This window comes from Bos indicus, chromosome 7, assembly GCF_029378745.1.
Source record: "Bos indicus isolate NIAB-ARS_2022 breed Sahiwal x Tharparkar chromosome 7, NIAB-ARS_B.indTharparkar_mat_pri_1.0, whole genome shotgun sequence".
NCBI classification, from domain to species: Eukaryota; Metazoa; Chordata; class Mammalia; order Artiodactyla; family Bovidae; genus Bos; species Bos indicus.
This window is the reverse complement of record NC_091766.1, coordinates 4,225,148-4,250,740: the sequence shown is the minus strand read 5'-3', so window position 1 is coordinate 4,250,740 and position 25,593 is coordinate 4,225,148. Positions and strand designations below refer to the sequence as shown.

The window sequence follows — 25,593 nt, the reverse complement described above, 5'->3', positions numbered from 1 at the left end:
AGAGGCGGGAGACGCAAGTGCGTCTCGCAGGGCATCTTGGGAACTGTAGTTTAATTCGATGCTGAGATCCCGCGGGATTCCGGGAAACCATGGTAAGGATGTAAGGATGTGGTGGAGGCTGTGAACCGTGAGTTGGAGAAAGTGGGACCGAGCGGGAGGCAGATCCAATGAACTGGAACGCTTTCTGACGTCATCGACACGCGCCGGAAGTACCGTTCACACGCGCGCTCACACTGCCTTGGCTGCGAGGATGGCAGGCTTCGCGGAGCTCGGGCTGTCTTCGTGGCTCGTGGAACAGTGTCGGCAGATGGGTTTGAAGCAGCCCACGCCCGTGCAGCTGGGCTGCATCCCCGCCATCCTGGAGGGTGAGTGTGGCTTGGTCTCTTCAGGAGGCTTCCCCGCAACTGTCGCTTCTCTTGCCTTCTCTCAGCTTTTTGCCCACGCGGGTCCCGTGAGGCAAGGGGCAGCCCTGGCCCTTACGGGCGATCCTGGGTTCCGGAGAACGACTAGGTAATGTTGGCGTTTAGGCTGTACGACTGACTCGCCTGCACAAGTGATATAATCTCTGAAACGTTCGTAGCCTCATCACTGGGAGGGTTTGATGAATACCTAATAGTGCTGGGAAAATTCGATAGAACTTGCTTTACTGTCTTCATTTTACAAATGGCAATTGAGGTTGTCAAGATTATTGGTAATTCCAGGACTCTGGTCCCTAGACTGCTCTTCTCTCCACCCCTTTGGACCAGCCCAGTTTTGCCATTAAAGAGACGCCTTCAGGAAGCCTACGATGTGACAAGTTAAGGCATTAAATAAACAGGGATGAAGAGTCAGTAGGGAGAATAAGATTCAGGTTGGGGGAGGGTATTCTGAGTTTCCCAAGCTCTGATCCCAGGGAAGAAGTCAAAATGAGATTGTGGTTCGTAGCAAGTATCTCAGGTCACATGGATGTGGGTTCCAGTCCAGGCTGTTACTGGCTGTATGTCCTGGGCAAACCTTTGACTCTGTTTCCCCTTCTGTTAAATGAGGACAATAATGGCCTCACTCTCCTTAAATGTGTCGATTACTCTAAATGGAAAGTTGTCGTAATGTCTTCAACAGGAAGGGCACAGGCTGGTACTAAGCATATAGTTCTTGTCATTATTGTTAAGTTTCTAAGTCATGCCCGAGTCTTTTGTGACCCCATGGACTGTAGCCCGTTGGGCTCCTCTGTCCATGGGATTTCCCAAGCAAGAGTATTGGAGTGGGTTGCCATTTACTTCTCCAGAGGATCTTCCCAACCCTGGAACCTATGTCTCCCGCACTAGCAGGTGGATTCTCTACCACTGAGTCACCAGGGAAGCCTGAGCATATAGTCATTGCTCGTTAAATGTTAGCTGCTGTAAACTGTGCCTGATGGAATACCTGTCTGCACCTGTGACGCTGCTGTGTTCTCTGCCCAGGTCGGGACTGCCTGGGCTGTGCCAAGACAGGCAGCGGCAAGACAGCAGCGTTTGTCCTGCCCATCTTGCAGAAGCTGTCTGAGGATCCCTATGGCATCTTCTGCCTCGTCCTGACACCCACCAGGTGAGTCCCACCCCCCACATACAGACACATGCCTCTCGGGTGAGTGAACCAGCTGTGTGGTCTTAGGGATGTGCCTTTACCTCTTTGAATACACTTTCCATGTGTGCAAAATGGGAACAGAAATTAGCCCAACCCTTAGAGGTGCTAAAGAATTAGCAAGATGGTGTGTGAAAAGTGCTGAGCACAGGGCTTGACTCAGGGCAAGCAGGAAGGCCAGGAAGTAGGCATATGGGCAGAGGAAAGGCCTGGACAGAGCTGGGGGCAGAGAGGAGGGGACTTGGCCACTGACCCACTGACCAGCCTCGAAGCAGGGGGATGCGGGTGGTGGGCGGGTTAACACCTGGGTCTCGGGCTTTGATGACTGTGGTGTCAAGGCCATTGCTGAGGATGTGGGATGAGGAAAGGCCAGTTTGGGTGGGACTGGCCGAGGACAAGCCATACTCTGTTCGGGCACCCAGCCTAGTGAGAGGGCAGGAGCCACAACGGGCTTCCAACGGTCAGTATCAGAACCTTTGTCCAAAGGGGACTGGGAGCCATGGAGGGTGTATCAACAGGAAAGATGCAAGCAGGAGGCCCTATTGATGGAGGCAGGCACAAAACCCCCATCTGACTCATGCTGGCCCCTTCATGCCCACAGGGAGCTGGCCTATCAGATCGCAGAGCAGTTCCGGGTCCTGGGAAAGCCTCTGGGCTTGAAAGACTGCATCATCGTTGGCGGCATGGGTATGGGGGAACCCAAGGAGGCTCTGGGCATGGGACTGCTGCAGCCTCAGACCATCTACCTAGCCCCACCTCTCGCATTCCACCCACAGACATGGTGGCCCAGGCCCTGGAGCTTTCCCGGAAACCACACGTAGTCATTGCCACACCGGGGCGCCTGGCTGACCACCTCCGCAGCTCCAACACCTTCAGCATAAAGAAGATCCGCTTCCTGGTGAGTCAGCCTGGGGCCCTGATTCATCCATTTGGGAACTGTGCGTCCCATTGGCCATCCGTTACCGAGTTAGGAATGGTGACAGTGACATCTCAGGGACCAACGAAAGGGGGCCTGTACTAGAAAAGATGGGCTTCCCAGGTGGCTCAGTTGTAAAGAATTCACCTGCCGATGCACGAGATGCGGGTTCAGTCCCTGGGTGGGGAAAATTCCCTGGAGGAGGAAATGGCAACCCACTCCAGTATTCTTGCCTGGAAAATCCCATGGACGGAGGAGCCGGAGGTCTACAGTCCTTGGGGTTACAAAGGGTTGGCCACAACTGAGCACACGTGCATGCACACACTAAAAAAGTTAGTTGAGGGCAGGGCCTCTCTGAGGAGTTAACGTTGAAGCTGAGATGGGCAAGAAAACAGGCCTCCAAGACCTCAAGGGAGAGTGCTCCAGGGTGCACGTCTGAGCCCAGAAAGGAGGCACATGGAGGAGGTAGGCTGGGCCCCGGGCTGGTGGTCGGGCCTCGGACAGCAGCCTCACCCCAGGTCCCCACCCCCTGCCTGCTGCGGCTGATGCTACAGGTGATGGATGAGGCGGACCGGCTGTTGGAGCAGGGCTGCACTGACTTCACCGTCGACCTGGAGGTCATCCTGGCAGCCGTGCCCGCCCGCAGGCAGACGCTGCTCTTCAGCGCCACGCTGACCGACACACTGAGGGAGCTACAGGGCCTGGCCACCAACCAGCCCTTCTTCTGGGAGGCTCAGGCCCCGTGAGTCCGTAGCTACTTTCTGGCAGGGGGACGGGGCAGGGCAAGCGGGAGGCAGGGGTGTCCAACAGAGGTCATTGACCTCATTCAACAGAAGGGGAAACAAATCTGCCCGTGCCCAGGGTGCGCACCGTGGAACAGCTGGACCAGCGCTACCTGTTAGTGCCTGAGAAGGTCAAGGATGCCTACCTGGTTCACCTGATCCAGAACTTCCAGGACGAGCACGAGGACTGGTCTATCATCATCTTCACCAACACATGCAAGTGAGCACGGCGGGCCTGCCGCTCCCGTCCCCCGGCGTCCCGCCCCCGGCGCCTCATGGAGGTCCAGCAGGTGGTCTGTGGTTGGAGGGGTCAGGCACACGGCCAGTCTTGGCACTCCAGGGCCTCTGCTCCGAGCAGCAGTTTCAGAGGATTCACTCAAGGAGGCTCAGAGAGGTCAAGCAGTTTGCTAATAAGGTCACTCCCATGAAGACTGAGCCAGGATTTGGGGGTCCTCAAACTTGCCCTTTCCTGGTGGCTCAGATGCTAAAGAATCTGTCTGCAGTGCAGGAGACCCAGGCTCATTCCCTGAGTTTGCAAGATCCCCTGGAGAAGGGAGTGGCAACCCACTCCAGTATTCTTGCTTGGAGAATTCCATGGACAGGGGAGCCTGGTGGGCTACAGTCCATGGGGTCGAAAAGAGTCAGACAAGACTGAGGGACTAACACTTTCACTTTTTGAGACCTGCCCTTAACTGGAAGAGCTGAGGGCCTTGGGCTCTCCCCCAGGAGACCCCTGCAGCAGCTGGGAAGGCCTTGGAGCAGCTAGTTCGCTGTGGTCTCGGGGGGTCACTGAGTTCCAGCACATCACCCCCACGGCTGTCCTCTCCACAGACCCAGGGATTTCAAAATCCTTTGACGTATTTGGGGAGAGCATCAAGGAGCTGTAGGCCGGTCTAGCCTGACCCAGCGTAGAAGGGCAGCCCACAGCACGTGGAGGAGACCTACTGACCACTGCCCCCCAAGAATTTCTTGGGCTACCAGAAGAAAACAGGCTGGACCTAGAGCACTCTCTTGTAGGCTTAGGCCAGGGAAGGGGTCAGCAGGCAGGACGCGGCACCCCTGCTTCTCCTTCCCCAGTCACACAGGGCCACTGTTCGGGGTCTCGGGGCGGGAAGGCGGGGGCAGAGCACCTTCCCAGGACCCCAGCACTAGATGGACCAACAGCCTGTCCTTCCCACCAGGACCTGCCAGATCCTATGCATGATGCTACGCAAGTTCAACTTCCCCACCGTGGCTCTGCATTCCATGATGAAACAGGTGAGGCGCCAGGCGGCCACCCGGAGCCCTCCCCGACCAGCCTCGCCCTGGGGACCCCTCCCGGCCCCAGGGCTTTTGCTCAGGCCCTCTCCTCTGCCTGGAACACTCTTCCTGCCACCCCATCTGCCCCATTCTGGCCTCCTCAAGGTCATCTCCCTCAAGGTCATCTCCCTTGCTGGACTGTGAGCCCCTTGAGGGCGGAGACCGTCCTGGCCTCTGCCGTGCGTGTCCCCAGGCCTCACACAGTAAGCATACACTCTGAAACATTTCTTGGGATGCTACCTGATATCCTCCCGCCCCAATTCTCTCCCAATTTGGCACAGAAAGAACGCTTTGCCGCCCTGGCCAAGTTCAAGTCCAGCATCTACCGGATCCTGATTGCGACAGATGTAGCCTCCCGGTGAGCGGCTCCAGGGTGCCCCTACAAAAGGGCCAGAGAGGGAGGGTGGCTTCAGGCAGCCCCAGCTTCACCGCCGAGTGACCTTGGGTGAGTCCCAACCTCGGTTTCCCCACCTGGACAGAGGCGCTGAGTGACCTCTGCCTCCAGGGGCCTGGACATTCCCACTGTGCAGGTGGTCATCAACCATAACACCCCCGGACTCCCGAAGATCTACATCCACCGCGTTGGCCGGACAGCCCGCGCAGGTGAGCAGATAGGGCGGGCGCTACCCATGCAGGGGGCACGGGTTTGATCCCTTCTTGGGGAAGATCCCGCACACTATGGCCAAACCCCCCCAAACAACCAAAAAGACACAGGTGTGGGTGCTGTGTCTTCTCCACATGACCCAGGCAGCACTGAGCTATCCCCTGGGGACACGGCACACAACCCCTCCCCACCACCACCTCTTGCCTCACCCGAGCCCCCTTCACCTGTCAGGGCTGGCCGTCCTAGCCCAGCAGCAAACAGGTGTACAGGTCCTGATGGGTAAGATGCTGCCCTGTGGGATTCAGTGTTCAAGTTCAACCACTTGCTGTGACTCCTGGTAGGAGCCTTGTGTCTGCTCCTCAGCCCCACCCGGAAGGGGCACAGAATCCGGGAGATTTTCTCACACCTGGAGTTGGCAGAGCCATGGTTTCTGGGGCCAGACTGGCCCTTCTCTCCTGCCCTGTGGCCTCAGGTCGGTCACATCAGCTCTCTGGGCCCCCACCACCCCGTCCAACAATGGGTAACAAGAATGTGACGCCTGTTTGGGGCCGCTCTGAGGGCCTCAGGCCTGGTCAGCTCCCAGGGCTGTTCTAGCGCATTGTCTCATGGAAGCCAGGAACAGAGAAGGTGGCATGTAGGCTTCGGAGCTGAAGCCTGTCTGGGCTTCCTGCTGATAGGACTGGGCTTGAGCTCCCCGGCAGCCACACCAAAAAGGGAAATCAGCTACATTACCAGCCCCTGATTGAGGCCAAGCTGGCAGGACAGCTGCCCCTCCCTGGAGTCCTGCTGCTCCCCTGGGACAGACCTGCCTGCCACACAGAGGTCAAGCAGGGGGCTGAGACCTGACGCTCTAAGCTTCCTTCGTTTCCACTCATTCTTCCACCCACTGAGCTCCTGTACAGTTCCCCTTGATCAGGAGGAGCTCTGAGCTGCCTAGCAGTCAGGACCTGCTTGTATCGGCCCCTTCTCCTGGCCTCCAGCACACAATCTGGGTGTGTCCCCACAGGGCGGCAGGGACAGGCCATCACGCTGGTGACGCAGTATGACATCCACCTGGTTCACGCCATCGAGGAGCAGATCAGTGAGTGGTGTGGGGAAGGGAGGGTGGTGCCTCCGGGTGAGACGTCCACTCACCCTGTCAATGCCTGCCTGTCTGCTCATGTGAGGAGGCTTAAACTGCACTTTCTTTCCTATGCAACCCCCATAGAAGTTTCATTGGCCCAGCAATTGAAGCAGAAACTCCGTCGTGGCCTCCAGCAGCCAAAAGCCACATCTGATGGGAAGGGACTTTGGTTTCTCAGACCACAGTGTGTGGGTGGTCCCTGCAGATGAGTCAGAAGCCCCAGGGCTGTGGCCTAGGCAGGTTTTTAAAAATCCCTTTGGGTGGTTTAATATACATATATCCAAGACCGAGAAGCTCTGGGGCATCTCCAACCACTGCACAGACTGTTCTGAGATTTAGAAACGTCTTGACTTTAATGGACACTGTTTTCAGAAAAAAAACAACTCCTAATCAAATTCATAGTGTTGTTAACAACCAGAAAGAGAGAGCAGTCTGTACCCAGTTCTTGCCAACCTGATCTTTATCTGACATGACTCTGTATGGCCTTGCATGCCCTGCTGCATGGAGAGCTACATGGTTGAAATCTTTCTCTCTGTGGTGCCTCCCCTTCCCTGCCCCCTCTCAACCCCAGGCCCCTGCTGTCCCCACAGAAAAGAAGCTGGAGGAGTTCCCAGTGGAGGAAGCCCAGGTCCTACAGATCCTCACACAGGTCAACGTGGTGCGGAGGGAGTGTGAGATTGTGAGTGTCAGGGAAGGGGCTCGTCCTCGGGGACCCAGGGTGCTTCCTTGAAGGTGGCAACCCCTGTGATGGTCTCTCCCTCCCCCTACTCTTTCCCCCCCTGCCCAGAAACTGGAGGCTGCCAACTTCGATGAAAAGAAGGAGATTAACAAGCGGAAGCAGATGATTCTGGAGGGGAAGGTGAGGGCTGGCTGAGCCGTCTGTGTGGTAGGGGCAGGGCACAAGGGTCCCCAGGGAGGGCGCTCAGCTTAGCCACCTTCTGGTCCTGCCCGTGCCAGGACCCCGACCTGGAGGCGAAGCGCAAGGCTGAGCTGGCCAAGATCAAGCAGAAGAACCGGCGCTTTAAGGAGAAAGTGGAGCAGACACTGCAGCGGCAGAAGGCCAGCAGGACTGACCGCAGGGGGCGCCCACCCAGGGCCCGGCCTGAGGCCTCCTTGTCCCTAGCGCCCGCTCAGGGTCCAGCCTGAGTTCCTCACAGCACCCACTTGCCCAGCCTGGGACTCCTTCATCAAGCTGAGGGTTGGCGCGCCCTCCCCTGAGGACAGAACCCTCTGCCAGCCTGCCCAGTGCCCCTCAGCAGAGCCCGCTGACACACACGCTGTATAGCGCACAGCCCTCCACCCTGCAGCCTCTGGTGGCCCCTTTTCAGAGCCTTGGCTGGGAGGCGGGCTGCTGAGGAAGAAAGAACACTGGCTGTGAGGTTGGGCCCCGGTCCACCTGGGACGCAGTGACCCCAGCCCAGGGTCACCCTGGATGTGCGATGAGCAGAGGTGTGTCACTTGCAGGAGGTGCTTAATAAATGAGGCTTTTAGCTTCTGCAGCCTGGCTCTGGGGAGCAGGGGCAGCGAGAAGAGGGTATGGCTGCCTGTGCTTCTCAAGTCCCCCGGAACGTCATGCTACCACCCCACCCACTAGTTCTCCTTTCCTGTCGGGCCAGGCCCAAAGCCTTGGACTGTGGTGTTGACCATTCCAGCCGAGTGACCTTGGGTGGGAGAAGTCCCTTATATGGGCCTCAGTTTCCTCATCTGGAAAATGGGTATAGCAACCGCTCTACTACCCAGATGTAGACATGATGTTTTGGAGAGATCGTTTCCATGCCTAGTGAACACAGCCACATTCTAGGAGCTTTCCCCCTTGCCCACTTGGTTGTATTTGGGGTTTGTGGCTAGAGTGAAGTGAAAGCGGGGGGATTAATCAGGGTCCACGTTAGTCCAAGGTGGTCCAGACAACATGGGCAGGGCTTAAGGAGACAGGGAAGCAGAGCCACGTGTCCTGGGCGCGCTCCCTCGGGCTTTCTGAACCTCGCCCTCCAGGTGGCTTACCAGGCTGAGGGCAGATGGACGGAGGGCCCAGTGCTGGCGGTTGGGTACACCCAGGCTGCTCAGACACCACACACACAGCCACGCTCAGAAATGTAATTTGGGCATCAGCACATGCCCTGGGGAGTCTAGAAATTCTACACAATGAAAAGCTCAAAAACAGCCTCTGAGCTGTGAACAGCCAGGGCTGGCTGGAGTCCTGTAGACAAGCCCTCCCCAGGCTGAGTCGGGCCCCAGTTGCTGCCAGGGGGCTTGGCCCACTGTGCCGCCTGCGGCCTGGCCTGTGCCCCAGGCGGGAACCCTTTGTGTAAAACCAGCTCCCACAGGCCCCTTCCTCTATGCAGACCCGGAGGCTGGACTCAGGGCGCGCCCTCGGCCAGGCGGGCCAGCCCCTCCCGCAGCTCGCTCAGCTCAAACAGCCTGACGTCCAGCAGCTGCGCGGCCCGGCCCACCTCGGCCCGTGCCCGCTCCCGCTCGACTCGGGCCTCCTCCAGGCTGCGCTCCGTGGCCCGCAGCTGGTGCTCCAGCTCTGCGTTTCGGGTTTCCAGGTCCTACAGGGAGAGAGCAGGCGGTGTTGGGGCCCCAGCGAGTCTCAAGCGTCCAGCGTCTCAAAGCGGGTGCTGGGGACCACAGCCCCCACTCTGGGCCAAGCTCTCCCTGTCTGCTGGCTTTTTCCCAGCTACCTGTACCCAAGATCTCCCTGGTCCCCCAGCCAATTTGAACTGACCACATTCCTCCTCAAAATCCTCCTGTTCTGGGAATGAAATTCAAACCCCTCCCTCTCCTTGCTCATTCCTGCTCAGCCTTTCTGGCTTCCTGTGGTTCCTTGAATACTTTCTCCCCACCTCAGGGCCTCTGCATTTGCTGTGCACGCTGCCCAGGAGAAAACAGGGAGCATTCCCTCAAATACTCTCTCTCTGGGGGCACCAGATCCTTTAACTTCTCCACCTGCTGGACTCACAGGACATGCCCCTATGAACGTTCCTCAGATAAAGTCTTCAGTGAAAGCCAGGCCAGCTACATCTGGGTACAAATACAAGCTTCTGGCCTCAGACAGGGATGTGTGAGGATTTGATAGGGGTCAAGAATGGAAATTTAACAGAGACTCAAAAACTGCTTGTTGAATGAATGGAAGAAGATGAAACCTTGTCCTGATAACCATCATTTGACTCAGTCCTTCCATGCACCTGGTCGTCTGAATCCTTCACAACCTTAGATGTCTTCCTGACTCCATTTATAGGTGAAGAAACGGAGGTTCAGGAAGGCCCACGGCTGCCCAGAACCCGTGGGAAGGGAAGATCATGTCCGTCCCGTACCAGGGGCTGGCTGCCACGGGTAGTCACCCCACCCCACCCCACAGCAACCACACATACCTGCACCTTCTGCTGTGTCTCCTCACGTTCGGTGTCTGCGGCCTCACGGGACCCACTAGTCTGGCTCCTCAGCGTCTGGATCTCCTGATGGAAAAGTTCCCCAAATCTGTTCCGAGGTCCTTGGCTCCCCTGGGGGAGAGCAAGGCAGGCAAGGCCCAAGGAAGCACACAGGCACACAGAGGCGTTCACACACCTGGTCTTTGGTTTCCACTAGTGCCTCCAGCTGCTCCAATGACTGGCTGGGGCCCTCCTTCTCACTGACGGAAGCTGGCTCTGCCGCAGCCTGGGCTTCCAGCTCAGCCACCTGTGCAGACAGAAGGTCAGTCCCTGATGACCCAGTCTGTACCCTCCTCACCCTGGGGATATGCCTCCTGATCAGTCAAGCCCGTGACTGGGAACTCATCCCTTCAATCTGGGCCACTACCTCACCTCTGGCAGGTAGGACTCTAGGGTCTGACGACCCTCTGTGGCCGACATTACTTCAGACCCATACTACAGAGCAAGAAACTAAGACTCTGGGAAGTGACCTGCCGAGATCACACATCCAGCCAGTTGAACCCAGGACAAATAGGAGGCAGGGCCTTCACAGTGACCCTTGGGCCACTTAGGGTCTTTGGGAGGGTGGGGCTTCCTCACCCGCTGCCGCAGCCTCTCAGCCTCTGCGCGCTGGGCCTCCAGCTGCTGCCTCCACTGGGCGGCGGCCGCGTTGGCCTCTCGCAGGGCACCGGCCAACTTGTTGTTACTGTCCTGCAGCGCGAAGAACTCGGCCTCCCACTGCACCTCGCCCACGGAGCTGCGAGATCGCCGGGGTCAGCAGAGGGCAGGGCGGGGCCTCACTGGGCCGGGGGCGGGGCTAGGGCGGTGCTGGGTCTGGGGCGGTGCTATGGGCGGGGTCAAGAGACCTCGAGACAATGGGGTGGGGACGTCCCGGGGAGGGACGCTCCGCGAGACACAGTCCGCATGGAGGGCAGTATCAACCCATGGGATGTGGACAGAACCGGGTGGTGGGGAGGCACCCGTGGGTTTAGAATTAGCTGGGGGAGGTGAGGACGGGCTAGGGTTAGCCCCGAGGAACGGATGAGGCAAGCGGGGTCGGCTCTGGAAGGGGCGTAATCTGGGTGTCTCCTCTCCAACCCAGGCCTGTACTGGGATCCCGGGCGTGGATCCACTGTCAGATTGCGCCACTTGAACGAGTCCCAACAGTTTCTGGAAATTCCTCTCGCCTCCCCCACCTTTCGTCCCGTCACGCCCCGTACCCTCTGCTACCCCCTCACCCTTCGGACAGCATCTTTTTGAGCCGCTCGCGTTCAGCGGGGCCCGGGGCATCCGCGCTCTGGCTGCGGAATAGCTTCTCATCGCCGGGGCCATTGGTGCTGACGAGGGGGCTCGGAGGCACCTAAGGGCATGGATAGAAGTGAAGTCAAGTAGGGCGCGGTTTCAGTTAAGGGCCAGCTAGGTCATGGTTGGGGTCAGGGCTGATGTCAAGGGTCCTGACTGAGAGGGGGCAGGAGGTCCTTCCCAGCACTGGGATCCAATCGTTCCTCTCCCCTCCTCACCCACCATCCGTGGCCCCAACATGGCCCCTGGGCTGTAGTTTGGCGCCCTGTCCCGCCTCCTTGCCTGCTGGGCTCTCACCAACCCACCAGCAACAAACCTAATGCAGGCTAGCCTAAACCCAGGGAGACAGATACTCATAATCTGCAAATCGGGGAGCAATCTGATGCCTCGGTGCTGTTCCCTCACCGCAGTGACCTCTCCTGGGGCCAAATTTCAACAGCTATTTAAAATTCCTATGGGAAATCTACTCCATTAGGCTAAATTCATTATGAATCCACCTGGTGCCTGGACCACAGTCCTGAGGGCAGGGACCAGCCTACTTTTTTTATCTTCTTAAGCCCTGTGCCCAGTCCAGGGTGTGGCACACAGTAGGTGGTCAATAAATGATGTTGAATAAGTTAGTGGGGGGAAATGCTCAGGGACAGTTTTTTACCCCACCCCACTACTTAGGGCTTCCCAGGTGGCTCAGTGGTAAAGAACCCGCCTGTCAATGCAGGAGACATAAGAGACGCAGGTTCAATATCCCTGGGCTAGGAAGATCCCCTGGAGGGCATGGCAATCCACTCTGGTATTCTTGCCTGAAGAATCCCAGGAACAGAGAAGCCTGGCGGACTACAGTTCATAGGGTCACAAAGAGTTGGACATGACGGAAGCGAGAGTATGCAAGCACGCACCGCTACTTAGCCATTTCACCTCTGCCACGTGAGCTGGTTTTCTGGCCTTCCTTTATCTAACTTTCAGACAGGCCTGTGACATGCTCCCATGGCACCCACAGCCCTTTTCCATGGTCCCTGCCATGGATCTAGTTTTACATCATCAGTGAGCGTTTGGTCCTGAGCACCGGCAGTGTTTAGACCCCTCCCCTCCATAGCAGTTGAGTTCCTGGGACAAGGAGTGCTGACCTGGTGGGCAGTGAGCCCCAGCGCTGGACTGGTGAGCTCTCCTCCATCCTGAGATTTCTCCCGTGCCAGCCTTGCTGCTTCCTTCACTTCCTGGAACTTCTCAGCAAACTGAGGGATGAGGGATAGGAACAGTCAACAAACTCCCAGCCCCCTCCACCAGGGCCCCACCACACGATTCCCACCCAGCACCAGCTCTGTCACTTTGGAAGAGAAGGAAGAAGGCTGGGAAAATGATGCCCAAGGAGCAGAGTGGGTATCAGGCTAGAGGGCAGGGGTGGGATGTTCACGGAGGCCACCTTGAGAAAGAGATCCCCTTTCCCTCTCAATCAGCTTATCTCAGTAAGGAGAGCCTCAGGTGGGTGCTAATCTGTCTTTCATGCCTGGGAGCTTGTGAATATCCTTTGTGACAAAAAGAAAGCAGGTCTTGCACTTGGAGCCTCTGACAGGCACCTGCAGCCAGTGGGAAAGTAATCACCCTGTTCTCATTTTTGTTATATTATAGTTTACATTAATCTCCCATACCTGTTTTCCAGCTAGAGTAGGATACACTTTTTTTTTTTTTTTTCATTTTATTTGTTTATTTTTGGCTGCACCAAGCGGATTGTGGGATCTCAGTTCCCTGACTAGGCATTGAACCTGGACCATGGCAGTGAAAGCCTGGAATCCTAACCAATAGGCCACCAGGGAACCTTTTAAAAAAATTTTGTTTATGTATTTATTTATTTTTGGTTGTATGGATCTTCATTGCTGCTTAGACTTTTCTCTGGTTGCAGCGAGCAAGGGCTCCTCTCTAGTTGTGGTGCACAGGCTTCCCATCGCAGCTCCTCTCGTTGCAGAGCACAGGCTCTGGGGCACGTGGGCTCAGCAGTGGCAGCTCCTGGGCTCTAGAGCACAGGACCCATAGTTATGGCGCACAGGCTTCATTGCTCTGCAGCATCTAACATCTTCCCAGTCCAGGGATTGAACCTGTTTCTCCTGCATTGGCAGGTAGAGTCTTTACCACTGAGCCACCAAGGAAGCCTCCAACCTTTTTAAATTTTAAAATAAATTTTCTTAGCTTGAAAGTAATTTTAAAAATATTTACAGATATACACTCCCTTGGTTTGTGCAAAGTGGCCAGTGCCATTCATTGGGGGTATTGGTGGTAGGTAGTGTTTTCAAAAACTGTTCCAGGATTTCTCTGGTGGTCCAATGGTTAAGACTCCACACTTCCAGTGCGGGGGGTGCAATCCTCAGTTGGGGAACAAAGATCCCATATGCTACATGGCGTGGCCAAAAAAAAAAGTCCCAAGAGCAACTGAATACTCATATGTGAAAAAAATACTCCTACTTTATACCGCCCATGGAAATTAATTAAAGATCTAAATTTGAAAGGGAAACTAATGCTTCTAAAAGAAAAGAGAAGAAAAGCATCTCGGAGAGCATGAACCATACAGGGAAACAATTAATAAGACAATGCCGAATTCTAGAAACAGCAGAGGGTGGAAGGAGGTGGTGATGAAGGTAGTGCCAGGGGTGTGGGGAAGCCCATCAAAGGCACCCAGAGAGGAGCAGGGTGTGTTCAAAATGAAAGCAGGTGGCCAACTGAGCTGGGATGTGGACCAGGGAAGTGGGAAGGGGCTACAGGCTGGTCCAACTCTATATGCCCATTCTGTAGCTGGGAAGATGGACGCCCAGCATCTGTCCAGGGCCCCCAGTACACACAAGAGAAGACCCAACCCCAGCCCTGCTCCTCCCACCATGTACCCCCGCAGGCCCACCTGAGTCAGATGCTGTTCAGAAGCAAAGCCAAGACCATAGACAGTGTTGGCGCGACTGTCTGCCCACTGTCCAAACTTCTGGGAGGTTTTGGTAAAGGTCATGTTGGGAGTGACAGTGCTGTTGATGATGGCCTGGGAGAAAAGTTCATGGGTGATGGAACTGGTAATAATCAATAGGAAACCCCCAGAGAAAATCGCCTTCTATTAGTCCTTCTGTGCTAAGTCACTTTAGTCCTGTCCGACTCTTTGCAACTTTATGGACTGTAGCCCACCAGGCTCCTCTGTCCATGGGATTCTCCAGGCAAGAGAATGGGAGTGGGTTGCCATGCCCTCCTCCAGAGGATCTTCCTGACCCAGGGATCAAACTTATGTTTCTTACGTCTCCTGCATTGGCAGGTGGATTCTTTATCACTAGCACCACTTGGCTTGAGCCATTTCAGGAGGAAGATGGAGACCCAGAAACATTCAGAGTATCCCCTGGCCCCCAAGACACACAGCAAGGCAGCAAATGGACCCAGTCCTGTCCTGGGATCCTTGGCACCTGCCACCCCACCCAGGCCCCACCAGGACCTTGGCACCCCCAAGGCTGATGATTCGGTAGACATTGCGGGTGGCATCATAAAAGTAGGAGACAGTGAGCGCGTGTTTGCCCGCGGGGATCCAGTTCCGCTTGGTGGCCGGGTCGATCTGGAACACGTGTGCCCGTGTGCTGAAGATGGGCTGCTCCCTGTGTGGGGAGAGGGTGCTCAGTGGGGGCCACCCACACCCACCCCCAGGGACTCAGGGTCAAGCTGGCAGAAGCAGGGGCTCACCTGGCTGTGGACATTGGTCAGGCTGGTCTGGGTGGGCTCCAAGTAGCAGCCAGTGGGATGGTGGGAACTGCTGGTTTGGCCTCTGGAGGGAGAGGGGGTTTGTGAGTGTCCCCCAGGCCAGGATGAGGGAGGCCAAGCATGTCCAACCCCATGTACACCATTCACAGAATTTCGACCCCAAAGTGAAGGGAATGTAGCCGGCCAGGCTCCTCCATCCATGGAAGTCTCCAGGCAACAATACTGGAGTGGATAGCCATTCCCCCTTTCAGGGGATCTTCCCAATCCAGAGATCAAACCTGGGTCTCCTGCATTGCAGGAAGACTCTTTACCATCTGAGCCCCCAGAGGCCATCTCTGTCCTGAGTGTTGCAGGAACATCCTCCAGATGTGCCTCTGACAGGAGGCACCTGGCATCCCGGGCATAAACCTCGCATCTTCCTGCTTACAGGACTCCCAGTGAAGTCTTCTCTATCTCTGGGCTGGGCTGAGGAGGCCAAGGCCAATTCCTGTTCAGCACCTTCTGACATTCATCCAGTACTCTTCAAAGCAGGGCCGCCACCAAAAGAGTGAGGCGTTACTGGGTGCCTACTGGGAGACCCGTCCCCCACAGGACCGCCAAAGAAACCCCTCAGCTTCCACTCTAGAGCAGAGGCACTCCTTGGAGTCAAAGTCCAAAAATCCCCAGGGAGCCTGCAGCCTAGTTAAAGAGACAAGATGCAGCTGCACAGGTCCACTGTGGTGGCCACGCATCACCACTGAATCCCAGTATGCGCGCGGTTGGGTGGGAACCAGGTCCTGGAGAGACCCGGGGGAGGGCAGGCAGACAGAGGGAAGAGAGGCCTGAACTCCGTAGCCCCCGTGGTCAGAAAGGGGAGTGCACCCCCTCCCTTCTGGGCAGCTGCTGTCCTGGTCACAGGGTCTGAAACCGGAGCTCGGGTTGGGGGAGGGGCGGTGACTTTGGCCGGCCTTGGGGGTGGGTCCCGGGTCGAGCCGGGGTTCCGGGGGCGCAGGGGTCTCAGACACTCAGGTCCCTCCTGCCCGTCCGGACGCTCCTGCCACGACTTGCTGCACTGGGGCAAGTTACTCACCAACTAGTCATGCGCCTCGGACGCCTCCGGCCGCGGGGCTCCCCAAGGGGAGCCCTACCCGCCCGGTGTCTGGGATCCAACACTGCGTTTGGTGGTCGAAGCCCCACCCCACGAGCCCCAGTCCAGGGGATCGGATATTCATTCGGGATCAAGACCCCACCCGCGTCACGACCAGGACGCCCCAACTTCGGGAAGTGTCGCCCCCAGCCCTGGAACTTCCAAGATCCCTTGCCACGGCCCTCCAACACTCCGGGTCCAGAACTTCGGGGACACGTTCTCTACCTCCTGCAACCGCAGGTCCAGAACTTAGGGGATCCTTCGCGCTGTCCCTGACTCCTGAACTTCGGGGACCCCCTGCCACCCTTCCATCCCCAGGTCGGGAATTTCGGGGTTCCCTCGGGTCGCCCCTCCACCCCAGGTCCGGAACTTCGGAGACACCTTCACAGCCTTCTCCAACAACGGGGCCGGAACTTCGGGATCCCCTCCCAATGTCCCCTCCCTGACCCCGACTCCGGAACTTCGGGGTCCCCTGACCTCTCAAGCTCTGGCACTTCGGGGCTCCCCCAGCCGCCCCCAGCCTCCGTATCCCGAACTTCGGCGACCCCCCCAGCACCCTCTCCAGGGCTCTCGAACTTCGGGGCCCCCCGCACCCCCAGCGCTGGCTCGGTTGGCCGGGCTCACCCTGCCGGCTCGGCGCCCCTCAAGTGTCCGGGCGCGAGACGGGTGCCGCCCCGCGGCGCCGACTCCCCGCAGCCCGGCGCCCCGCTCGCTCGCTGGCTCCGGGGCCCGCGCCCTCCGCGCCGCCCGCGCCTTTGTCTGCGCCGCCGCCGCCGCCGCCCGCGCCGCCTCCGGTCCCATCGCGGCGGGTCCCGACGCGGCCGCCGCCCGCCCCGCCTCCCCGGGCCGCCGAGGCCGCCCCGCAGCGCCCCCTGCCGGCCCTCCGCGGCGGGGGGGCGGGAGAGAGGGAGGGGCAGGAGCAGGGAGGAAGAGGGGGAGGGTGGGGGGCAAGAGGTTAAGAAGGGTGCGGAGGGGGACAGTCAAAGGGTAGAGCCAGAGACCCGGACCCAGAGACAGAGAGACGGAGGAGAGAGGCAGAGACACAGGCGACAGGCAGACAGACCTAGGCGGACAAAGGAGAATGTGGCCTCATCCTCCTTTCAAGGGTGTATGTCGGGGGTGTGTCCCCGATCCTCTGGGCCACGGCTGCTTTTGTCTGTCATGGGGAGTCAGGTCCCTCTTCACCCGAAGGGAGTCCAGGTGCAGGGCACATCTGCCCCTTGGTGGGCCCAGGCGTGGCTCGTCCTCAGTGCCCGTATGCAGAAAATGAAGAAAGAGACCTTGGTTGAGAGGAGGCTGGAAGATGCTGCTGCTGCTAATGGGGCTTGATCCCAGGTGCGCTGCTCAGATTGCTTCCTACCTGCTCTCCCACCCCACTCTGATCCCCAGGTGGGGGCTTCTGTCCACCTTGGGGCTTCTGTGTCTCCCCAAACAGCTGTCACTGTGTTGATGAGGTTAGATTAGGATTATCATTGCTGTTAAAGGGTCCCCAAATCCCAGGTTGGGGGACTGTCCATGTCCACTTGCCACCGAATGGGTGAATTGCCTGGAGGTCCACAGGCCTGGGCTTGTCACTAATTCCTTCCTACACTTCTGGGAGACAGCCCTTCTAGAGCTGACCCAGGATCTCCTGGTCCAAGCCTGTGGAGCCCCCTTGTCAGTCCCAGCTCCACCCTTTCTCTGGAAACTCCTCCAGAGCCACACAGTGCCATCAGTTCATGGACAGGGGCACTGAACCAAGGAAGGCCTGCCTGCACTTCCATGAAGCTCTGAGCCTCACGTATATGCATGTTCAGTCGCTTCAGTCGTGTCTGACTCTTTGTGACCCTGTGGGCTGTAGCCTTCTAGCCTCCTCTGTCCATGGGATTCCCCAGGTAAGAATACTGGAGTGGGTAGACATGCCCTCCTCCAGGGCATCTTCCCCAACCAGGAATGGAACCTGCATCTCTTATGTCTCCTGCATTGGCAGGTGAGTTCTTTACCACTAGCACCACCTGGGAACCCCACATTTGAGGTTTTTGCTTTTTCTCTCCTCTGTCTCCTTTGCTTGTTCTTGTCTGTTTCTCCCACATCTGAGCTGGTTGCTCCCTTCAAATTACCTATAGGTGAATCCTAGGTCACGTTGTTTCTGGAGCCTTCATCCCAGGCCAAGATCTGAGTTTTCCTCCCTCCCAGCCTTTGCTGAAGCTGTTTCCTCCACCTAGAATGCCCTTCTCAAAGTCCTATATTCTGTTTTGTCCTTCTAGGCTCAGCTCCACTGCCCCCTCACCTCCCAGATGCTTCTCTGACTGTCCTGAGCTTGGTAGGGACCTCGCACACCCCTGCTGCACCACCCTATCCCTTTCTTTGGGGTCCCTGATTTATTTACTGGTTTGATTGTGGCCAGAACTGACCCATCCTTGAGCCTGAACCTCACTCAGCGTGAGAGGGACTATCACTCCAGCTCAGGAAACAGAGCCACAGACTCACTTTCTCCACCTGCCTCTAACTTCACGGCATCTGCATAAGCAAAGGATTTGGCTTCGCTCTCAGGCCCGAAGCCACAAAACACTTGAACACTGTAGGGAACAAAGAAAATACCGTCTGTTCTGTGCAGAGTGACTTTTCCTTATAACAAAAAAAAAAAAAAAAATTTTTTTTAATGTAACTGGAAAGGTCCTGGCAGGGCTGAGGCTTTTGGAGGCCACTCAGCATGTGCTGAGTACTGGCCGGATGTAGAACTGGGGTCAGGTGGCTGTTCTGGGGGGGCGGGTGGGCGAGGAGGCCACAGCGTGATGGAGAATGGGGTCCTCTCTCAAGTCTCCAGGAAGGACTGGGATGGAGCTGGCCTTGAGCAGCCCTGACCTGAAGTTGTCTTAGTCCAGTTCAAACTGAGAGAATGATTCTGTCAGTGAAGACTGGGCCTTCTTGCTTGGAGAATGGGGCTGATGCTCATGGTGCTGGGGTGGGGGGAGGAGGCAGGAAGAATCCAGGCAACACCATCAGCTTCTCACTGTTCCCTGGGCATAGATGAGTAGGAGGCTGCCTTGAGCGGCCACTCCCACCTCAGCCTGAGCCCTCTTCTGCGTGGCCCTTGGGCCTCTCTTACAAAGGACTGGGAATGTCCTTGAGGGGCGAACAGAGGCCACCAACCCAAGGTGGCTGACTAGGAACGACAGCTTCCTCTTGGGGCTGAGGAAGGACATGAGGGAATGCGCTTCCTGCCATAGGAGGAACCAAGCAGGAAATAGAACAGCTCATTCGGCTCTCAGCTCAGTTCAGTTCAGTTGCTTAGTCACCTCTGACTCTGCGACGCCATCGACTGCAGCACTCCAGAGTAGCTCTTATAGGTGAGGCTCTGGGCCTCTGTCTCATTAAATCCGACCCAAACTTTGCGCTGAAGTTATATCGTCTCTCTTCCCTGGAGGGTTCCTGTCCCACCAGAGCAGCAAAGCGGGGAGAGTGTCTGTACTCTTCCCCCAAACCACATGCCCAACCTCATGGCATGGATTACAGGGACCACTCAGGTCTGTTTATGTCATGATTTGGTTACTGCCTACTTTGTTCAAGCCTCTGTCCCACCACCTAGAGCAAGCCTGACCTGCAGCAGGAACTCTGTAAATGTTGCCAGAAGGAAGGGATCCCAAGGGCCCTTCCTAGGTCCTTGGTGGCCTTCAATGTCACAGGAGCCAGGGTGCCTCTTACCAGCAGGAGGACCTTAAAGAAATCACTTTTCCTCCCTGTACTTTAGTTTCCCCATCTATAAAACATGCATTAAGAATGGTACCCACTTCTGAGGCTTCCTGTAAGGCTCCAATATGGCCTGGCATGAAGAGGGCATGACCTAGGAGCTTAATAAATGTCTGCTAGTTATAAACATCATAGTTATTCTTGGCTATCTGGACAGGCGGTTTTGATACTGAGCCAAGTTCTTTAGACTTTCAGGGTTTGAAGGGTCCCAACCAGATGTGAGCTCTTGAGGACAGAAATGGGTCCAACGTGGCATGATATCCTCTAAATCTTTAGCTCTGGGGCCTTCATGTGCCTCTCTAACCACCCTCCTTCTCCTACTTCCTATGCCGCCAAGTTTGCCAGTTGGGACAGCCACAGAATCATATCCTCCTAGCAAACTCCTATTCATTCCTCAAACCCCTACCCACCACCCCCATGACCTCTTCTCTAAGAAGGCTTCTTTCCTGCTAAACCCTCCCTTACACCCTCCCTCCTGGTGGAAGTGTCTGTGTTCAGGGCTGATTCCCCCAGCCCGAGGGTATCTCAAGGGCTCAACCGTGGCATCTCTTGGATTTCGCATCTTCCAGCATGGGTTAGCTGCATGGGATTCACGGCAGAGGAAAGTTTGATGATTCTCAACTCACACACAAAAACTGACCCCACCTTAAATTCAGATCTATTTCAATTTCTGCCAAAGGCCAAGGTTAATTCATTAAACAACAGCCCCCAGGAAGTAATGAAGACAGGTACCCACCTCCCCCACCCCACCCCACCCCAGTCCTGGCACGAAGGGGCTGGGGCAGGGGGTCTGGCACTGGATTATGGGCTAGACCTCCCAGGACCAGGGTGGGTTGGGGGTTAGGGAAGCAGAACTTGAGCCCCCTCCAAACTCCAAACCTGGATCCGTGGTTTGGTTCCCACAGACCTAATTACCCTCATTTGCCACATGTACTAATTACCTCCGTTGTACCAGGTGGCTGGGCGGGGCTGCCCCACTTTCGGGAGGTAGGTCGGGGCCCGATTATTTTTGGCTGTGCCGTCCTTGAAGGCTCTACCATCCGTTCATGTGAAGGGCAGAAAGTGGGGCAGAAAAACCAGGACCACATCAGGAGAGACAATGGGAGACTTGAGAGTCAAGTTGGCCTAGGAGCCCCTTGAGCAGGGGATTTGGGCCTAAAGCTGAGGATCTGTGGCACTTACCTGCAGCAAAACCTGGAGAGGCTGAGACTCATTCATCTCCATGGTGGATTGGTCTGGAGGCCTGTTTTGAATGTGAAATAATTGGTGAGAGAGGGCTTGGATTGCGGGTGTTAGTCAGACAGCTCTGGGTTTAAGTCCTGAGTCATCCCCACTTGATGTGTGTTCCTGGGCACCTGACCCTCTCTCTTTGCATCTTTCCTGAGGGATAAAACAGGGATCATAAGTTACAAAGAGTGCTCTGGGCAGAGTGCACAGCATGTGCAAAGGCCCTGAGGTGAGGATGGACTAGTGTGTTGGAGGAACAGCCAGGAGGCCAGGGTGGTCAGAACAGAGTGAGTAGGAAGTAAGCAGGGGGAGGCTGAGGGCTAAGGAGGCCACAGGAGCCAGGTGGGACCTCATGGGTGGTGGTGAGGTAGGTGGGTTTCCTTCTGAGGGTACTTGGGAGCCATGGGAGAGTTTGGAGCCAGAGAGGGAAAGATGTGATTGGATGTGCATTGCAGCCTGGTAGGATCTGAGATCCCCTACAAGGGATTAAACCCAGGCCCTTGGCAGTGAAAGTGAAGAATCCTAACCACTGAACGACCGGAAAATTTTCCAGGGTTTCAACTCTTAGGAGAGAACTAGGTATCTCTATGGGCATCCTAGGTGGCTCTAGTGGTAAAGAACCTGCCTTCCAGTGCCAGAGACACAAGAGATACGGGTTTGATCTCTAGGTCAGGAAGATCCTCTAGAGAAGGGCGTGACAACCCACTCCAGCATTCTCGCTTGAAGAATCCCCATGGACAGAGGAACGTGGTGGGCTACAGTCCATAGGGTCACAAAAATCAGACACTACTGAAGTGACTTAGCACACATGCAGAACACTATGCAGTGTGCAGAACAGCGGCAGACCCTGGGCCTCAGTTTCCCAGTCCGACAGAGTCCAGAGGCTTTGGCAGCCCCAGGGCACTCTGGACTCTCAGCCAGGGAACCTCCCCCCACCCCAAGCTCCCAAATTCCGGCCAAGCAGCCTACATGGACTCCCTTCCGCCTGCCCTCTCCTCCTACTCGCCTTCTGTGGCCGTGAAGGAACAGCTGCGGGAACAGAGAGCGGGAGGCCTCGGGGAAGGCTGCGTGGAGGGGCTCCGGGGGCCGTGTTCCCGCTTGGTGACAGCCCACATGAGGCCGCTGGGTGCCGAATGTTCTTGCAGGAACTGGGTGACTCAGATGCCTCATCCTCCCTCGGTCTGCCAGGGGACGTCGTTCCTGGTCCCCAGGCACAGGCTAGAGTCAGGATTCACCCCTCTGGGCCACCCCCAAACCAGCATCTCCACCCCCAGGATCCCTTAACTGGTGGCATGGCTCACTTTCCTGCTCCAGCAACTTCCATGAGTCTCTTGGAGGTTTCAGAGAGAGAATCTAGCACCTTGTTTCCATTGGCCAAGCTGCTGAACCCCATCTCTGAACTTTTGCACTTGGCCTCGTTTCTGAGCTTTTGTACTTGACCCCATCAATGGCCTGGAATACGAGCTCTGCTAAACTTCCTCCTCCAGGAAGCCTTTCCAGGTTCCCTCCACTACCCCAAGCCTGACCCTCCAAGACACAGGAGTATCTCTCTCTGGCTTTGCCCTTACCCCAGACTGGGAGTCCCTCAGAGTCTTGACTTGAGCAAAGGGCTCTCAGGGGCTCCACTGTCCCCCAGTGTGGGGTACAAAGAGAAAGGGAGACACCGGCCGTGGCAGCCCAAGGCAGGACCCCACAGGCTGCCTCCTTGATCTGATCTCTAACTTCATTTTTTTGGTTGTTGGCCACACTGTGTGACATGTGGGATCTTAGTTCCCTGGCCAGGAACTGAACCCACGTCTCCTGCAGTGGAAGAGCTGACTCTTAACCAGTGGCCCGCCAGGAAAGTCCCGCTCGTTGTTGTTCAGTCGCTCAGTCATGTCTGACTCTTTGCGACCCCTTGGGCTGCAGCACGCCAGGCTTCTTTGTCCTTCACTGTCTCCCGGAGTTTCCTCAAACTCATGTCCACTGAGTTGGTGATGCCATCCAACCATCTCATCCTCTAACTCTGTTTTTATAGAAGAGGAAACTCAGGCTCAAGGGACTCAGGCCAGTTCCCCAAATTACAAGCTAGCCGAGTGGAAAAGCTTGGCCTGAAACCTGAATCTGACAGGCCAGACTCTGCTTCCTGCAGCCTTCAGAGTCTTATTTACCCAAAGGGCTTTCACTTGCCTATGGGTAGATTTGGCATAATCTAGGCTCAGACTCAAACGTTCCAAATCGTCCCATCTCCATGGATACCCTGGGGACTTCCCTGGCCCTCTGTTTCCTCCTCCTCTCTCTCCCTCTCTCTTTTTTTTATTTTTTGGTCATACCCATGCAGCTTGCCAGACCACCTGACCTGCCTCTTGAGAAACCTGTATGCAGGTCAGGAAGCAACAGTTAGAACTGGACATGGATCAACAGACTGGTTCCAAATAGGAAAAGGAGTACGTCAAGGCTTTATTTTGTCACCCTGGTTATTTAACTTATATGCAGAGTACATCATGAGAAACGCTGGGCTGGAGGAAGCACAAGCTGGAATCAAGATTGCCGGGAGAAATATCAACAACCTCAGATATGCAGATGACACCACCCTTATGGCAGAAAGTGAAGAAGAACTAAAGAGCGTCTTGATGAAAGTAAAAGAGGAGAGTGAAAAAGTTGGCTTAAAGTTCAACATTCAGAAAACTAAGATCATGGCATCTGGTTCCATCATTTCATGGCAGATAGATGGGGAAACAGTGGAAACAGTGGCTGACTTTATTTTTCTGGGCTCCAAAATCACTGCAGATGGTGATTGCAGCCATGAAATTAAAAGATGCTTACTCCTTGGCAGGAACGTTATGACCAACCTAGACTGCATATTAAAAAGCAGAGACATTACTTTGCCAACAAAGGTCCATCTAGTCAAGGCTATGGTTTTTCCAGTGGTCATGTATGGATGTGAGAGTTGGACTATAAAGAAAGTTGAGTGCCAAAGAATTGATGTTGTTGAAGTGTGGTGTAGGAGAAGACTCTTGAGAGTTCCTTGGACTGCAAGGAGATCCAACCAGTCCATCCTAAAGGAGATCAGTCCTGGGTGTTGTTTGGAAAGACTGATGTTGAGGCTGAAACTCCAATACTTTGGCCACCTGATGTGAAGAGCTGACTCATTGGAAAAATCATTCCCACCTGATGCTGGGAAAGATTTAGGGCAAGAGGAGAAGGGGACGACAGAGGATGAGATGGCTGGATGGCATCATCAACTCGATGGACATGAGTTTGGATGGACTCCAGGAGTTGGTGATGGACAGGGAGGCCTGGCGTGCTGCAATTCATGGGGTCGCAAAGAGTTGGACACAACTGAGCAACTGAACTAAACTGATGCAGCTTGCAGGATTTGGTTCCTGGACCAGGGGTTGAACCTGGCCCTCGGCAGTGAAAGCTTGGAGTCTTAACCGCCTGGACCGGACTACCAGGGAATTCCCTGCTTCCTCCTCTTTAAGAAGGAGATTCTTCATTTTTCCAAAAAAATTATAGATTTGGCTGTGCTGGGTCTCAGTTGCGGCATACAAACTCTTCGCTGCTGCATTTGGGATCTAGTTCCCGACCAGGGATCGGGCCTGGGCCCAGCGTTGGGAGCTCAGAGTCTTAGTCACTGGACCACCAGGGAAGTCCCTTCTCTTTGTAACTTATGTTTATTGAGCACCTACTGTATGCCAGTGCTCTGGGAGGCGCTGCCCTTGGGGACTCAGAGCCGTCGGGTGGATGAAATGGATGGCAAGCGAAGGGCAGAGCAGGCTGGCCTCAGTCAGCACTATGAGAAGGAAAGAAAACCAAGCAAAACAGCGGACAAAGACAGCTGGTAGGCAACGGCTGCTCTGAGATGATGATTCAAGGGGAAAGAGCATGTGCAAAGACCCTGAGGGGGGAACGCACTCCGCCTCTTGGGGCAGCATCAGGTGTGGCTAGAGCAGAGTGAGTGGGGGCACAGTTGGGGGCCGTGTGGGCTGGGCGTCAGAAGGAGCCTTCTGGGCCCCAGTGAAGAATGTCGACTGGGGAGCCATGGGAGACTTTTGAGCAGGAGAGGGACAGGATTTGCTTTTATAGGTTGAGATAAGATTCACCACAAATGGACTGAGGAGGGTGATTCTAATACTTTCCTCTTCGTTTATCATGAAGCAGAGGGCATCCTGGACTGTGCTTGATAAAAAGAGGCATTGTTATCAGCTATCACTAAATCTTTAGGGATGGCCACAGGCTCTGAGCACATGTCCCTCCCGGGTCCTTGAGGAGGAAGCTCATCTCAGCAACCCCCTTTCTGCTTTGTCTGGCCTTCCTCTTTCTCTCTCAAAAACTCTTCACACTGGCTCTGGCCTTATCACTGAAATCCCAGGCCTCCAATAGGCCGGAAACATCTGGTTTCCGGAGCATACAGATCCTCTGGTACCAAAGGAGGTCACAGAGGGGCCTCTTTACCCTGGGCTGGAGAAGGGGGACCACTAAGGGACAGAGGGTCACACACTGGACACCAACCACATATAGGGGAGACACTACCTCCTGGCTGCAGGCAGGGGCCTGGGTTCGAATCCACGTGTCATGCTGAGTCACTTCAGTCGTGTCCAACTCTTTGCGATGCTATGGGCTGTAGCTCGCCAGGCTCCTCTGTCCATGGGATTCTCCAGGCAAGCATACTAGTGTGGGTTGCCATTCCCTTCTCTAGGGTATCTTCCCAACCCAGGGACTGAACCCGGGTCTCCCACGTTGCAGGCAGATTCTTTACCGTCTAAGCCATCAGGGAAGCCCCCAA

The 25,593-nt window shown here is 56.0% G+C and overlaps 2 protein-coding genes across 2 annotated transcripts; one reads left to right on the top strand and one right to left on the bottom strand.

The window, feature by feature from the left end:
- Positions 1-42: 42 nt before the first annotated feature.
- On the top strand, positions 43-7,853 carry DDX49 (DEAD-box helicase 49). The gene is made up of 13 exons (XM_019963800.2): positions 43-365; positions 1,440-1,563; positions 2,201-2,286; positions 2,376-2,497; positions 3,070-3,257; positions 3,377-3,517; positions 4,479-4,554; positions 4,878-4,954; positions 5,102-5,199; positions 6,207-6,281; positions 6,914-7,002; positions 7,111-7,182; positions 7,281-7,853. Exons 1-13 carry the CDS (start codon positions 251-253, stop codon positions 7,467-7,469), a joined length of 1,452 nt encoding a protein of 483 aa, XP_019819359.2. The 5' UTR covers positions 43-250; the 3' UTR covers positions 7,470-7,853.
- Positions 7,854-8,403: 550 nt separating this feature from the next.
- On the bottom strand, positions 8,404-16,651 carry HOMER3 (homer scaffold protein 3). Its single transcript, XM_019963801.2, has 10 exons — positions 16,494-16,651; positions 14,726-14,807; positions 14,484-14,640; positions 13,914-14,045; positions 12,154-12,261; positions 10,969-11,090; positions 10,331-10,487; positions 9,888-9,998; positions 9,695-9,778; positions 8,404-8,872 (listed from the first exon to the last, which is right to left on the bottom strand). The coding sequence occupies exons 2-10, from the start codon at positions 14,737-14,739 to the stop codon at positions 8,681-8,683; spliced, it is 1,077 nt and encodes a 358-aa protein (XP_019819360.1). The 5' UTR covers positions 14,740-14,807; positions 16,494-16,651; the 3' UTR covers positions 8,404-8,680.
- Positions 16,652-25,593: the final 8,942 nt, after the last annotated feature.

Coding starts and splice junctions, on each gene's coding strand:
- DDX49 (XM_019963800.2), top strand. CDS start 251: ATGGCAGGCTTCGCGGAGCTCGGGCTGTCTTCGTGGCTCGTGGAACAG. Junction 3,518..4,478: donor ATCTTCACCAACACATGCAA/GTGAGCACGGCG, acceptor CCTTCCCACCAG/GACCTGCCAGATCCTATGCA. Junction 5,200..6,206: donor TGGCCGGACAGCCCGCGCAG/GTGAGCAGATAG, acceptor GTGTCCCCACAG/GGCGGCAGGGACAGGCCATC.
- HOMER3 (XM_019963801.2), bottom strand. Junction 12,262..13,913: donor CTGAACAGCATCTGACTCAG/GTGGGCCTGCGG, acceptor CTCATCCCTCAG/TTTGCTGAGAAGTTCCAGGA. Junction 9,999..10,330: donor CTGAGAGGCTGCGGCAGCGG/GTGAGGAAGCCC, acceptor CTGTCTGCACAG/GTGGCTGAGCTGGAAGCCCA.